Source organism: Hyaena hyaena, unplaced genomic scaffold (assembly GCF_003009895.1).
Source record: "Hyaena hyaena isolate Hyena2069 unplaced genomic scaffold, ASM300989v1 scaffold_288, whole genome shotgun sequence".
NCBI classification, from domain to species: Eukaryota; Metazoa; Chordata; class Mammalia; order Carnivora; family Hyaenidae; genus Hyaena; species Hyaena hyaena.
In genome coordinates this window covers 830,336-845,090 of record NW_024080922.1, presented here as the reverse complement: position 1 = coordinate 845,090, position 14,755 = coordinate 830,336, and the positions used below count along the sequence as shown (strand labels likewise).

General features: G+C 46.4%; 1 protein-coding gene across 2 annotated transcripts in view; it reads right to left on the bottom strand.

Moving 5' to 3' along the window:
- Positions 1–430: 430 nt before the first annotated feature.
- Positions 431–14,755, bottom strand: part of NID1 (nidogen 1) — an 88,684-nt gene continuing 74,359 nt past the window's right edge. The window contains exons 15-21 of one of the 2 annotated variants that reach the window (XM_039247165.1): positions 11,540–11,666; positions 7,429–7,600; positions 5,982–6,139; positions 4,496–4,619; positions 3,462–3,574; positions 2,373–2,522; positions 431–846 (exon numbers count right to left, since the gene is read on the bottom strand). In XM_039247165.1, coding sequence (XP_039103096.1) covers positions 2,401–2,522; positions 3,462–3,574; positions 4,496–4,619; positions 5,982–6,139; positions 7,429–7,600; positions 11,540–11,666 — 816 coding nt within the window. In that variant the 3' untranslated portion in view covers positions 431–846; positions 2,373–2,400. Of the gene's footprint in view, positions 2,523–3,461; positions 3,575–4,495; positions 4,620–5,981; positions 6,140–7,428; positions 7,601–11,539; positions 11,667–14,755 lie in introns of both variants that reach the window. The other variant, XM_039247164.1, reaches the window with a different exon arrangement.

Here is a 14,755-nt window from a genome sequence, read left to right as displayed (position 1 = left end):
GTGCAAACATATGATATTTGTCCTTCTCTGCCTGACTTAGTTCGCTCAGCATAACACCCTCAAGGTCCATCCATGTTGCTACAATGGCCAGATTTCATTGTTTCTCATTGCCATGTAGTATTCCATGGTATAGATAAACCACATCTTCTTGATCCATTCGTCCGTTGATGGACACTTAGGCTCTTTCCATGTTTTAGCTATTGTGGAGAGTGCTGCTATGAACATTGGGGTACATGTGAAACCATAGCAGACTCTTTTTTTTTTTTTTTACAAATAGTTTATTGTCAAATTAGTTTCCACATAACACTCAGTGCTCATCCCCAAAGTGCCCTCCTCCATGCCCATAGATTTTGCAGATTATTAAATGGCTACCTACTCACTGTGAATCAGCCCCCCAACATTAAACTTCTTTATTCAAACAGGATAAAGGTTTTTTTTTAAGAAACAAATTTTATTTTCTGCACTGATATTTATACAACTGTAAACTCAAGAAATCATCCAATACTTGTAAAAATCTGGGGGGCGGGAACAGTTAATAAGCACCTTCAGTGGTTTCCACAGTTTAAGAATTTACCATTTGAAAACTTTTAGGATGAATCTAGTAAAATGAATAAAACAGTTATAAAAATTATACAAAATGATGACGAACATTTGATATAGAGGGCTTGATATGGAATGATAAATATAAAAAGGCAAAACTGATCCATGGGGCTGGGCTGGATAAAAGACCCACATGTTCCCCAAACGGCGTGATTCTCAGGACTGCATTTGGCTCTCAGAAGGAACGCCAGTCATTCGGGGGGCAAGGCTCCTTCCCGGTCCAGGCTCCACCGTGAAGCCATCGCACTTGAGGAGAAAGTGAGGAGGGGTACGGGTTGTGGGGGGGTGATGAGTGTACTCAGGTTTGCAGATAAGGGGAAGGACCCCTTCCCCAAGGAGAAACACAGGCAAATCCTTCCATCTCCTCAAGAGAAAGGTCCCATTTTCTCTTTGGAGAGTTTTTCTTCTTGCTGTTGTTAAATACCCTCCTCTCTCCTTTCCTCTTGGGTTTTCCACTCCTGCTCCTGATCAACCGCTTTGTGACACTTTCCGCTGAGCCTTCTCCACTCCCTTACCCCAGTCTTTACTGACTCCATCTCCTTATGCCTCACTTTCAATCCAAAATTCCTATTGTTTTGCATCTCTGGGCAACAGCTGATAAAAAGCTGCTCGCACGGCCAGGATATGTTTCCAAACAGACTGTAGAAACATACATGTGACATCTCGTGGTGGTCCCTTTAATTACACCAGTGAGCAATAAAGGGTCAGGAGTACAAATACTCACTCTGGGTCAGGAGTATAAATACTCACTCTGGCCCTCTTAGATGGGAACACAGCCAGCAAGGGCCATGAACAGAGGGGAAAACAAAGGAGACACGGCTCGTGCTGACTGTAGATTGGCTCTTACCAGTGGAGGTGGGAGATGAAGACCTACAGACGGGTCATCCCCGGTCCCAGCCCCAGCTAAGCCTGAAGTGGGCAGGCTGGGCCTGGGTGCCTGCAGTGGGGCCATGTTGCTCAAGGGAGCAGATGTTCAGATCCAGGTGCTTTGGGCAAAGTGGAACAGTTCGGTAACCACTGGTGTAATTTAAGGCACATCCAAAGAATCTACGTCCTCAAAACCCGACTCTACACGTTGAAATTCCTACCACTGGGCACTCCCTTGATTGAAGGCTTTGCCTACCTCCCCAGGGCTACTGCCGAAATGCCAGTAACGTATCTGGAAGGGACTGCTCATGATCATCCCTGTGTATCCACGTGGCCTGAAGACACGGTGGGTTTTGAACAAAATGGCAGGGCTTGCTCACTATAGCAGGGGCCTTGGGCAGGATGCAGGTGGTACAGGAGTAGAAAGCCAGGAGTGTAGGGAGGGAAATCAGAGCACCAAGAGAAAAATGAGTGGGAGGGTTAACTCCCTCCTTCAGTCACAGCCTGGCCCAGGCGGCCCTGGCTGGCGTGTCGGGGAGTTACAAGATGGTGGGCAACTCAGAGTGAGGCTGAGCTTATGAGGCCACAGGGGAGGGGCCGGCTCATGCCTGGGCAGGCCCTGCCCATCACTGGGGGGATAAACTGGGCACAGTTTCCAGAGCACTGGGGTGGGCACATAATCCTCACTCGGGGGCTGTGTCTGTTCATCTGAGGGTTGGAGTCAGGGGGTTTTCTGTCTTTGCATAGGGAGAAGGGGCTTTCCCATTCCAGAACCCCGGGGCATATGTTTTGGGGAACAGAGGGGAACGCTGTCGGGGCTCCGGCTGGGTAGGACCTGGGCCTGGTGGCCACCAGGTCGGACAGTTTTCAGTCTGGACCCTTTCAAGTAGGGTGATGCTGAGTACCTGCCGAGGGAATGAGGCCTTCTTGTCTTCATTTCCGCTCGATGCAGTCAACTCCCTGGGTGTTATCAGGGCAACGGCAGGACCTGCTTCCGGGGGTAGCCAGGCAGAGGTGGGTGCAGCCACCGTTGTTCACCGAGCAGTAGTTGTGACCTGGAAAAGGCAGACATCAGTTCAGCAGCCATCTAAGGGAAAAGCCCACGCATCAGTTTTCGGGTTCCAGGAGACTGAGCTTCTGGGTGCTTCTGGAATAGGGAATCCTCACGGTGACGGACTCGCCAGATGGGCAAAAGCAGCGATTCCTGAGTTGGGGACTGTGCGGGTTTACCATGAGAGTTACTGACGGTCTCAGGGAGGGTCTTCCAGCTCTAGTGGTAACGTGGAGCTGGAGTTTTCAAGCACAAAATCCTCTCCGTCTAGCCTGTCCGCTCGACCTCGCGCTAGACCCGGGGAGGTGGGAAGCCAAGGGGGGTGAACGAGGGGAGAGGTCTCCAGGAGGCAGCGCAACAGATCCTGGAGCCAGGGTGCCTGGCTGACCCCCCTGCTGGGGCCACCATGAGCCATGTGACATTGGACAAGTGGCCTCAGTGTCCTTATGTATACAAGGAGCACAAGAATAGTACCTGCCTCGTGGGGATGCTGTGAGGACTAAGTGGAAGACTGAATAAAGAGCACCTGAGTTAACATATGTAAAGGCCTGGCTCACAGTAAGCACCTTGTCCACATCTGCGATTATCATTAGAGGTGTTTACTATTGTGGCTGTTAGGCCAAGCGGACAGACCCTTAAGGCCACAGAGATCGTTCAAATAGGATGTTCCTATTTGGAACCTGAAGACCACCCACTTCCTGACCGAGCCCAAGATTCAATACTTTTCCTCACCCTTGTCCACCATTTCTAGTTTGTTCCCTAATGCTTTCTGCTAACTGATTCGGCTCGCTTATTAAATAATGCAGGCTGCTAATGGAAGGGAGGGCGTCTCACCTGCGAGGTGGTCAGGGTAGGTAGGGGCCCCATAGGCAGTAGGAAGGGTGTGGGCTTGGAGCCTCCGGTCATCCCCAGCCCCTGACCGGGAAGAGCACGGGGGAGTTACCTTGGGGACACTGAGACAGGGCCGTGGTGACGCCATACAGCCGGGTCTGCTTGTGTGGGTGGAACGTATCCGTCTCTTTGGAAATGGCAAGATCTACAGCAACCACGGAATTCCTACAAAACACCGAAGGGCAGAAAGTAGACACACATGATGGCTCCAGCCTTCCGTTTACTGGGCACCCTCTTCTGTGGTTTGGGGGATAAACTGGAGGCCGTGAAGTGACATGCTGGCCTCACCTCCCAGCCATCCTTCCCTCTTCCTGTGGCGGGAACAAGCCTGCATTTCTCTGGCTTCTTTAAAAAAAAAAAAAAAAAAAAAAAAAGGACAGGGGCACCTGGGTGGCTTAGTCGGTTAAGCAGCCAACTTCAGCTCAGGTCATGATCTCGCGGTTCATGGGTTCGAGCCCCGCATCGGGCTCTGTGCTGACAGTTTGTAGCCTGGAACCTGTTTCAGATTCTGTGACTCCCCCTCTCTTTGTCCCTCCTCTGCTCACACTCTCTCAAAAATAAATAAGTGTTTAAAAAATTAAAAAATAAAAAAGGACAAAGTTGAGCTAGCTCTCCCCTCAGCTCTAAATTTCAAGCTGGGAAATCGGCTTTCTCTCCAGATGCCCCCGACCACAGCTGCTGGCTTGGTTGAACCCCTCCTTTTCGCAGGAAGGGCTGGTCAAGAAGGGGCTGTGGGAATATTGCAGTTTAAGGAGAATGAAGTAAGGGTACGGGGTAGGCAGGGAGCCTGCTGGCCAAGTGAGCCTGGGGCAGCTCCTGGGGGAAGAATGGACATGCTCATGAAGTTCAAGTCCACAGACTTGAAGCTGCCCATCCAGGAGCACTGGGATGATAAACAGTCCCTCCTGGCCCCCAGGGTCTCACTCTCCCACACCCTCCCCTCCTGAGGCAGAAGGCGAACGTCTCTGGACACTGGAATGTCAAGCCGAGGCCACAGAGCAAGGGCCCGGCCTCCCAGAGACAGGGTGGTAGCCTCCCCGGCCCCCGCCGCCCCCCAACCCGGTAATGCTCCAGCAGCTGACGTACGTCTTCCAGTCCGTGTAATACAGATGCTTCCCGTAGCTTGTAACAGCGAAAGGGTACTGGAGCCCCTCGAGAACCTTCCGTCTGCTCGGCTGCCCCGGCTTCAGACACTCCACCCGACTGGTGCCTGTGTGGAGCGAAGACAAGCTGTTCAAACAAGAAATGGCCCCATGGTATCAAAATGGGTAACAAGGGCAAGGGTGCCAGAAAGCCAGCCTTACGATGACAGATCCCGGAGGACACACGTGACTTGCCCTTCAACAGCGGAAAGTGGTCTCCTCGCCCTGCCTTGCCGCTCTCACTGGTCAACACCCACCTCCGCTGGGGGACCCATACCTGGTTTCCATGTGGGCTGGGCAGAGGGACCATTCCTTGTCCCGCCCATTCTCATAGCAACTAGGGATAGGGGGTGGGGGGTTGGGAACAAGGATATCTTCCACCTCTCCCTCAAGTCCCTACCCACCCCCCCAAGCCACCCAGACTCTCCCTCCCTGCAGTCAGAGCTACTAACAACTGCTAACCTGCACCTTGAATGCAGCCGAGCACAGCCTCGTATCAGTGTCTGCCTTAGGGACAGCTTCCGGCTTGCATGTTGATTTAATTGTGTGTATGCTTCCCTCCTGAGACACAGTTCCTGCACCCCCAGGGCACCTGGCGTACTGGGAACAGCGCAGGTACTCAACAGACCCTTTGAGGGATGACTGACCTTGCTCCCAAGTGAGCATCCTGCCCCTCCATCCCCTGAGGGACACCCCAGGGCAGGGTCCTTGGGGAACAGATGCACAAGACAGGGACGGAAGTCATGAATTGCATAACAGAGAGATAATAATAGGATGAGAACAATTCCAGGTCTCAGCAAACTTGCTCTCAAAGGGCCAGAGAGTAATTAATTTAGCTTTTGTGGGCCAAGAGGCAAAATCAGGACATCATGGAGGCATTTATGTAACCCTTTAAAACATAAACATTTAAAAATGTAAAACCCAGGGGCGCCTGCGTGGCTCATTCAGTTAAGCATCCAACTCTTGACCTTGGCTCAGGTCAAGATTTCACTGTTCATTAGTTCAAGCCCCATGTCGGGCTCTGTGCTGACAGCGTGGAGTCCACTTGGGATTCTGTCTCTGTCTCTCTCTCTGTCTCCCTCCTCTGCTCATGTGTTCTCTCTCAAAACAATGAATAAATAAAAACCATTTCTAGCACCCGGGTGGTACCAGAACAGACTGGATTTGGCCCATGGGCTACATAGAGTTTGCAGAGCCCTGATTTAGAAGACGAGCACTTGCCCTGGATGCCGTCAAGCCTAGAGAAACAATACATTTCAGAGCAAAGACAGGCAGCTGATTTTGTGTAGGAAAATAAGACAGGTATCTTATTCTTGCTTCCCCTTAACAGATGCCAGCCCACAATGGGTAAGAATAACTGTTTAGGTTAAAAAAAAAAAAGCACTGTTGCAACCCCAGGAGCCAGGCCCGGGGATGGGGATTTCCATTACCTGCGTCCACCCAGCAGAGCTGAGCCGAGTAGGCGTCTAATGTGAGCCCGTTGGGCAAGCCCAAATCATCCTGTACCAGAATCCTCCGGTTCGTGCCGTCCATATAGGAACTTTCGATTTTGGGACTATCTCTGTTCCAATCTGTCCAGTAAAGGTTCCTGCAGGAGGAAAAGGAAAAGAAAGAGGAGAGATAACAAAGATGGACGAGAAATATATTTTTTTAAGTCTTTCTTTCTTTTTTTTCTTTACAAATAGTTTATTGTCAAATTAGTTTCCACATAACACTCGAGAAATATTTTATTTAAAAAAAAAAAAAAAACTTCAAAAGAACCCACGATGAAGACATTAAAACCCAGGATGGCTAAATAGGGTCTGGAGGGGATAAGACAGCTTTTCCTTTGCAGAAATTCCTTGGATTTGGTTCTCAGTTTGAGTTTGGTTGTTCTGTTACTAAGGAATTCACTTCCCTTAAACATAACTGATACAGGGGTGCTTGAGTGGCTCAAGCAGTTGGTTAAGCGTCCGACTTCAGCTCAGGTCATGATCTCATGGTTCGTGGGTTCGAGCCCCACGTCAGGCTCTGTGCTAACAGCTAGCTCAGAGCCTGGAGCCTGCTTCAGATCCTCCCCTGCTCACGTTCTCTCTCTTTCTCAGAAATAAATAAAAAACATTAAAAATTAAAAAAAAAAACAACTGATACAGTGTATCTCCATAAAGCTGGTTAAAAGAACAACACAAAACAAACGCCACACCTGATATCAACAGATGGGGATTCCTACATGCTGTCACTACGCAGTGGGGGGCAGCGGACCCAGGGGCTCAGGCACAGAAGCAGATGCTGATAGAGTTGGTGGTCGAGGTGTCTGCCACCAGGGAGGTGGCCAACCGGCCACAGAACTAGGGGTCTGGTCTCACAGGGAAGGTGTGAGGTGCCAAATGCCTGGTGGGTTAAGATTTAGAACTAACTTTAGGGAAAAAGAAAAAAGAAAAAGAAAAAAAGGAAAAAAGAAAAAGGAAAAAGAAAAAAAAGCATTGACGTGATGACAAAACCCCCAGCAAGGGGTCTCCAAGGTGTCCATGCAGTGGTGGTCTGAGCCCCAGGGGTACATTTATGCTACTTTGACTCCCTTCTGCGGCTGGTACAAGGCAAGTGTCGATCCACATTCACCTCAAATGGAAATACTCAATTTCTGAACTGTGGACTTACAAAATCCCCTTCCTAAAAGACTTAAAAGTAGAACATGGAATCAAATCCAATATCATAGGGAATTGTAATAAATGTTCTGGCATTTCACAGTGCCTATCTGTAAGGCACCCACTGGAGACCTGTTCATCCGGGAACTTATTCATTTCAGGAGAGTAATGCTGGAGTTGAAGCCTAGCATTTGAGAATTATCTAAACGAGCAGTTGCAAATGGAATAGATTTACACAGATTTACACAGATACCCTCTCACGGAATCCGTTACGATGCCTCTGGGATTCACCAAATCAGTCTCAAACAGCACCCGGCGCTGGGTCCCATCCAGCTTTGCAACTTCTATGCGATCCAAGTGAGAATCGGTCCAGAAAATGTTGCGGCCAAGGTGGTCCAGGGCAATGCCTTCTGGGCTTCCAAGATCTAGAATCAAACACGGAATCCTGGGTTTTTAAGGCAAGTTAAGATTAGGTTTTTTGGATTACTCAGTGTTTATTTCCCTCGGTGTTCAATCCTTGCACTTTGGAAGAACAAATGGGAATGTGAAATGCATGTTGCTGTCACTCATTCACTCGGCGGACATCTACTTGTTATGTACCAAGCCCATAATGACACCTAAGTGGTGGACCTGGCTTCCAGGAGCTTGCAAGCAATCTCAATTCAGACTGAGTTGTGGTTTTATGGGAACGTGGAGGAAGACACTAGATGTAACCTGGGGAGACCTGGGAGGGTCTTCTGGGGGAGAGGACACCTCTTAAAGCTGGCTCCTCACGGACCAACAGGGGTTTGTCAGGCAAAGATCCTGGATGAGGGGTTCCAGGGAGCGGACCTGTGTGTAAGTGTAAAAACAAAGACTGGACATGACGTGATTTGGCATGGCTGCAGAGGTTGGGAGAGTGACCAGAGATGAAGTTAGGATGCTGGTGTTAATGAGCTTAGAGTTTATCCTGCAGGCATGGGGTGGGAGTGGGGGGCACATAAATATGCAGCAAATAGATACACCTTATTCATTAGTTATTGGGGGAAAAGGATCATCTCAGAGGAGTAATTACAAGAAATCATAGCTGTTACTACTTCTGCACAAGTATTAGGAGTACAAAGAAGGGGTGTCAGTGATCACAGATAACACCACCAGAAGTCCTTACTAGGTTAAAGTAACTGATTTCCAAGCCAAGGGCTGCCACAGGGTAAGCTGGCTGCAACAGGAATCTTCAGTGCCACCAAACTAATGATTTCCGGACTATAAATGAAAGCAAATTAAACATCAGAACCCCACCAGGGTTTTACTGGTGTCACTGAGGATTCCTTCCCCTCAGCTGATTACAGAACTGAGGGTCACTTAGTATGGCTGGAAGTATAAGCAGGAAGAGGAAGAGGCCAAGGATGAAGCCACTGTACCCGAGGGATCCTGGGTGTGAGGAAATGACCCCCACGCTGTGTTCTTTTATCAGTGTGGAAGCTGTTCAGAACCTCTGCTTTCTCTTATCAGCCTTCACTTAAGACTCCTAATATGACCATGACCCTGGATGCTAGAAACACGAAAGCCCCACCCCCCGGAAAGGACCCCTGCCAGAGGCAGTTTATTAAGAATTAGAAATAGCACTTGAACAAGGTTTTTGTTATCAACCAAAAGTAGAGATTTGTAAAGTATGAAAATATTTCCCACGTCCCTAGAGGTGAAGGGTCAGCGAGCCTGACCTCCAAACACCTCTTCCGACTGTCAGACAAAAGTAGAATAAATCATTCTGGGGCTATATCCAAAATGAGCACATTCTCTGCCAGGGACACCAGCCACTCGGACACAGAGAGAAGAGTGGGGAAGAAAAGACTGTTCAGTGACAGTACTTTACAAGACATGCAGAGGAATCCAGAAACTCCCTGTCGCTCTGGCTCCTTACAAACAGCCCTGGTCCTGACCTCAAACCCAAGAGCAATCAAACCTCCTCCAACCAGGAAAATACTTACTTTATGAATTTTAAGACCAAAGGAAAGGTCTGGAATACCCCGCTCCCCCCTTTACTGTGCAGTCAGGGAAGGAAGGGAAGACAGCAAGGCAATATATATTCCATGCTGCTGATTATGATCTGTCTCCTTTGGTTAGGATGTTTGGTTAGGAAAGAAAGAAAAGCTTAGGATTCAGACTGCATGAAATAGAGAAGAGACAGACACCCCCTCTTCCACTCACTAGGGACGTACCAACCCATACCACGACAAAGATTTAAGTGGAAGTTTCTTTCTCCTTTTAAATATTTAAATGTTTTCAAAATATTTTTTAATGTTTTATTTATTTCTGAGAGTGAGAGAGAGAGAAAGAGAGAGAGAGAGAGAGAGAGAGAGACAGCATGAGCAGGGGAGGGTCAGAGAGAGAGGGAAACACAGAATCCAAAGGAGGCTCCAGGCTCTGAGCTGGCTGTCAGCACAGAGCCCGACGTGGGCTCGAACCCACGAACCGTGAGATCATGACCTGAGCCAAAGTTGGACGCTCAACCGACTGAGCCACCCAGGCGTCCCTAAAAATATTTTTAAATAAATATTTTTATTTTTAAATAAAAGAACACTTATTTCCAGTGATCTTTCTACTACAGAGATCACATTCTACTTTAATTCTGTGTTTTCACAGTGGACTCTTGCCTGGAATGTTTCTTACTGTGCTTAAAGCTTTCTTGGATGATTATCAGTTCCAGAAGCAACAGGAAATAGCAATGGTGACCTATTCCCCATTTCCACTGGGTTTTGAAGTCAAATCACAGATTACAGCAACATTTTTAAGAGAGAGAGAGAGAGAGAGAGGAAGAGGGAGCGACAATGCAAAAAGGCATTTTCAAAATTCTGTTCATTAAACCAAACCATGGAAACTACCAGACATTATTTAAATAGCATGTCAGCTTCCAGAAAAGGAGTCAGGGTCTATGTCCAAAGCTAGAAATACTGAATTCAACCTCAGCTTGGTTCCTGCTGTTCATCTTTTGTGAGGGGGCCAAGTAAGGGAAAAACCTGCCCCACAGACACCATTCCAGAAAATCAATCGTTAGAGAAACATTAAATTGGAAACTGGAAAAGCGACATTCAGCCCCAAGTAAAAAGAAATACCAAATGAGGCTCAGACATTTTGAAACTGTATCTTTGATTTGAGTGTTTTACAGAGGAAACAAAATGATTTTATAGGACAACTATCACTGGCATAACAATGTCTTTCTTTCTTCTTTTATTTTTTTATTTTAGGGAGAGAGAGTGCAAGCAGGGGAGAGGGGCAGAGGGAGAGAAAGAGAGAATTCAAAGCATGCTCCATGAGCAGCACAGAACCTGATCCGGGGCTTGATCCCATGACACAACCCCCCCCCCTCACCTCACTGCCTCAGGAAAATGACCTGAGCCTAAATCAAGAGTTGGCTGCTCAACTGACTGAGCTACCCAGGCACCCCCACAATGTCTTTTGATCAAAAATATTTGCAAGTCAGCTGATGAGTTACTGATTTAGCAATATGTAATATTTGACCTTTTCAGTAAAGGGGAATTTGTATAGGCCCTTGGATTTTGGTTGTAATGGTCTTTAATCTTGATAAAACACATCCACATAAAATAGTCATGACTTGTTGAGTGTAGGCATTACAATAATGCACAGAGTTCTTGACCTAGATCAACCTCTATAAGTTAAGGAATTGAGGTTAAATGCTGAGGTTAAAAGCATGTGCGTCTCATTACCAGTAATGCAACTGAAAATTGAGGAATGTCTGTGGAAGTTCAGCTCGATGTGCTGCACTCCTCTGACACTGGCTGTCTGAACAGGTGCCCGTGGAGGTAAGGTGGAAAAGACATCTCCCCACCACCACCATGATGTCACAGGTTGAAGTGACAACTTTTGACTCGAAAGCTATCTTGGGAATAGACAATTATCAGGGACAATATTTGCCAAGCTTGTAACCCTCCCAACTTGAAGATCATCTGCCTGTTGCCCTTGGGGAAATCCTAATGGAGCATCCCATGGGGCAGAAAGTCTGAGAGTCAAGTCCAGGCTCAACAGCCAGAGGAGAAATGTATACCCAAAGTGGACAGTGGAGTTTGGCCCTTACTGTTCATTAAAACTGGGTACATAAGCTTTTAGAGAAAGGCATGTGCACTTACCTGTTTTAGTTTTATTTGTCTTAGGCCAGCCACAAATCCCAGCTAAGGATTTAATGATAAGTCCTTGGAGGACTTTTCAGAGAAGGCTGGAAAGGGTAGCATTGAGGCCAACGACCTAGTCCCTCTCAAATCATCATAACCTGTATGCAACCATACACCCACCCCTCTGCTCTCCCTCCAAGAGCCCCTGGGGCTGCCAGAAGCCAAACCAAGAAGGAAGAATGGTATTTGCTTGCCCACCTTGTCGAATGATGGTGGTTGGCTCTCCACCATGCAGACTGGCTCTCCCAATGGAAGGCTCACTGATGTCGGTCCAGTAAACCATCTTGTCCACACAGTCGAAGGCCAAGCCAATGATGACTTTATCCTGCAAGTGCAGACCAGCCATAAGAGTGGCCCACTCACTAGCACCTGAGCAACCAGTGATGGTGGGAATCTTCCATGTGCTTACTGGCATCCAGACACATGTTTTTATGAAGGGTCTTCAAGTCTTTAGTCCATTTAAAAATGTTTACTACTGAGTTATAGGAGTTCTTTATATAGTTTAGCTAAAACTCATTTGTCATATACCTGTGTGTGTATGTGTGTGTGTGCGCGTGCTTCCACTCATTATGTAGCTTATTTTTTCACTTTCTTTTGTTATTGTTGTTGTTTTTGGGGGGTTTTTTGGTTCTTTTTTTCTTAATAGTGTTTTTTAAAAAGCACAAGTTTTAAGTATTTGTTAAATTCAACTTATTATTGCTTCTCTTATGGCTAATACTTTTTGTACATCATCTAAGAAATCTTTGCCTAAAGATCATTTTTAAAAAGACAGAAATATTGGAAAGGAAGAGGTAAGACCACTCTAAGACAATTTGACTGTTTCTGTAGAAAATCTCGGGGAATCTATAAAACTATTATAATTACCAATGGAATCCAGCCAGGTTGAAGGGTACAAGGTCAATATAAAATATTGGAAAGGAAAGGGTAAGACCACTCTAAGACAATTTGACTGTTTCTGTAGAAAATCTCGGGGAATCTATAAAACTATTATAATTACCAATGGAATCCAGCCAGGTTGAAGGGTACAAGGTCAATATAAAATATTGGAAAGGAATGGGTAAGATCACTCTAAGACAATTTGATTGTTTCTGTAGAAAATCTCGGGGAATCTATAAAATTATTATAATTACCAATGGAATCCAGCCAGGTTGAAGGATACAAGGTCAATATAAACTGGGATTTCCACATACTAGCACAAAATAAAAACTTTAAGAGAGTAACATTTACAATAACATCCAAAACAAAGTATTTAAGAACAAGTATTTTTAAATGTGCAAGATTCTACACTGAACACTGTAACACATCACAAAGTGAAATTAAAGAAGACTCAAATAAATGAAGAGATAAATTAGTTGAATATAATGTAACATTTAATATTGCTAAGATATCAATTTCTCCTAAATAAAGTTAAAGATTCAATGCCATCTATAGCCAACTCCCTGTAGGCTTTAGTCTTCCCTTTGGTAGAAACTTACAAACTTCCTCCAAAATGTCTATGAAATGCAAGTGAGGCAAAGCACATATATAAAGAGCTCCTACAACTCAGTAATAACAATGACCCAATTACAAAACGGGCAAAGGATATGCATAGACATTTTCCCAAAGAAGACACACAAATGGTCCATAAGTGCGTGAGAAGATACAGATAATCACTTGTTGGAGAAACATGAATCAAAACCACAATAAGACAGCACATCACACATATTAGGATGACTAGTATTAACAATTAGAAAATACTAAGATTTGGCAAGGATTAGAGAAATTGGGATCTTTGTACCACACTGCTGGGAATGTAAAAGGGTGCAACTAAGGAAAACAGCATGGCAAGTTTCTCAAAATATAAAAAAATGTAGGGGCACCTGAGTGGCTTGGTCAGTTAAGCGTTGGACTCCGGTTCAGGTCATGATCCCACGGTTTGTGAGTTCGAGCTCTGCCTCTGTGCTGGCAGCTTGGAGCCTGGAGCCCGCTTCAGATTCTGTGTCTCCCTCTCTCTCTGCCCTTCCCTTGCTCATGCTCTCTCAAAAATGAATAAACGTTAAAAAAATAAATAAATAAAAATAAAAATAAAAAAACCATAAACACAGAATTACCATATGGTTCAAAAATTCCAGGTCTGGTTTATACTCCAAAAAAGTGAAAGCAAGGACTGAAACAGATTATCTGTCCATCCATGTCCACAACAGCATTATTCCCAAATGTCCATCGATGGTTGAATGAGTAACCAGAATGTGGTAAATCTATACAATGAAATACTATCAGCTTAAAAAGGAAGGAAAGTCTGACACAGGCTACAGCATAAATGAACCTTGAGGACATTATGCTAAGTCAAGAAAGCCTCTTACAAAAGGAGAAATACCAGATGATTCCAAATATATGTGGGGCCCAGAGGAGTCAAATCCATAGAGACAGGCAGCAGACTAGTGGCTGCCAGCGGCTAGGGACAGAGGGAGTTACTACTTAACGGGGACCGAGTTACAGTTTGGGGTGATGAAAACAGCTCTGGTGATGGATGGTGGTGACGGTCACACCATCACTGAGAAGTTGTTAAAAATGGTAAAACAGGGACGTGTAGGTGGCTCAGTCGGTTGAGCATCCGGCTTTGGCTCAGGTCATGATCTCACGGTTTGTGAGTTCAAGTCCCGCATCAGGCTCTGTGCTGACAGCTCAGAGCCTGGAGCCTGCTTCAGATTCTGTGTCTCCCTCTCTCTCTGCCCCTCCCCTGCTCTCTCTCTCGAAAAGTAAAGATTAAAAAAAAGTTTTTAAATGGTAAAAATACACAAAACACAAAATAAAAGAACAGCGAGTATCTCTCCTGTGGCCTCAGTGCCCTCCCATCCACCTGCCCCGACCTCCACTTTCTGCTTTTCACAGCCTCCCTTGACATTCAGTCTCTTCCCTTCATCTTGGGTGACAATGACTTTCACAGGGAGCTCAGCCCACTCCCGCTACCTGAGTGTGGGCTCGAAAGGACACAAAGAAAGGATGATGATCACCCCCAGAGGGATTTGTGTGTCAGCGAGGCAATGGGAGAACACAAACGTCACTTACTCGCTTGGCAAGTAGTTTCTGAGTGCCAAGCACTGGCTCCAGAAACACGACTGTGAAACAAATACGTCCATGAAATAGGTGGACGGTTTCTGGTCTGGTGTGCATATACTCCTATCGGGAACAGATGCATCAGATACAGAACATACACACTGATACATAATGCATCAAGCAGTGCTGAGTGGTATGGGGGAGACAAAGCAGGATAAGGAGACAGAGAGCGGTGTGGACAGGGTGGCCAGAGAGGTGAAATGCTAACAGAAACCTGAGTGAGGTGAGGTGGTGTACTGCACAAGGGTCTGAGAGGGAGATGACTCCAGGCAGGTGCAAAGGTCCTGAGGTGGGAATGTGCGTGGTGTGCTGAGGACC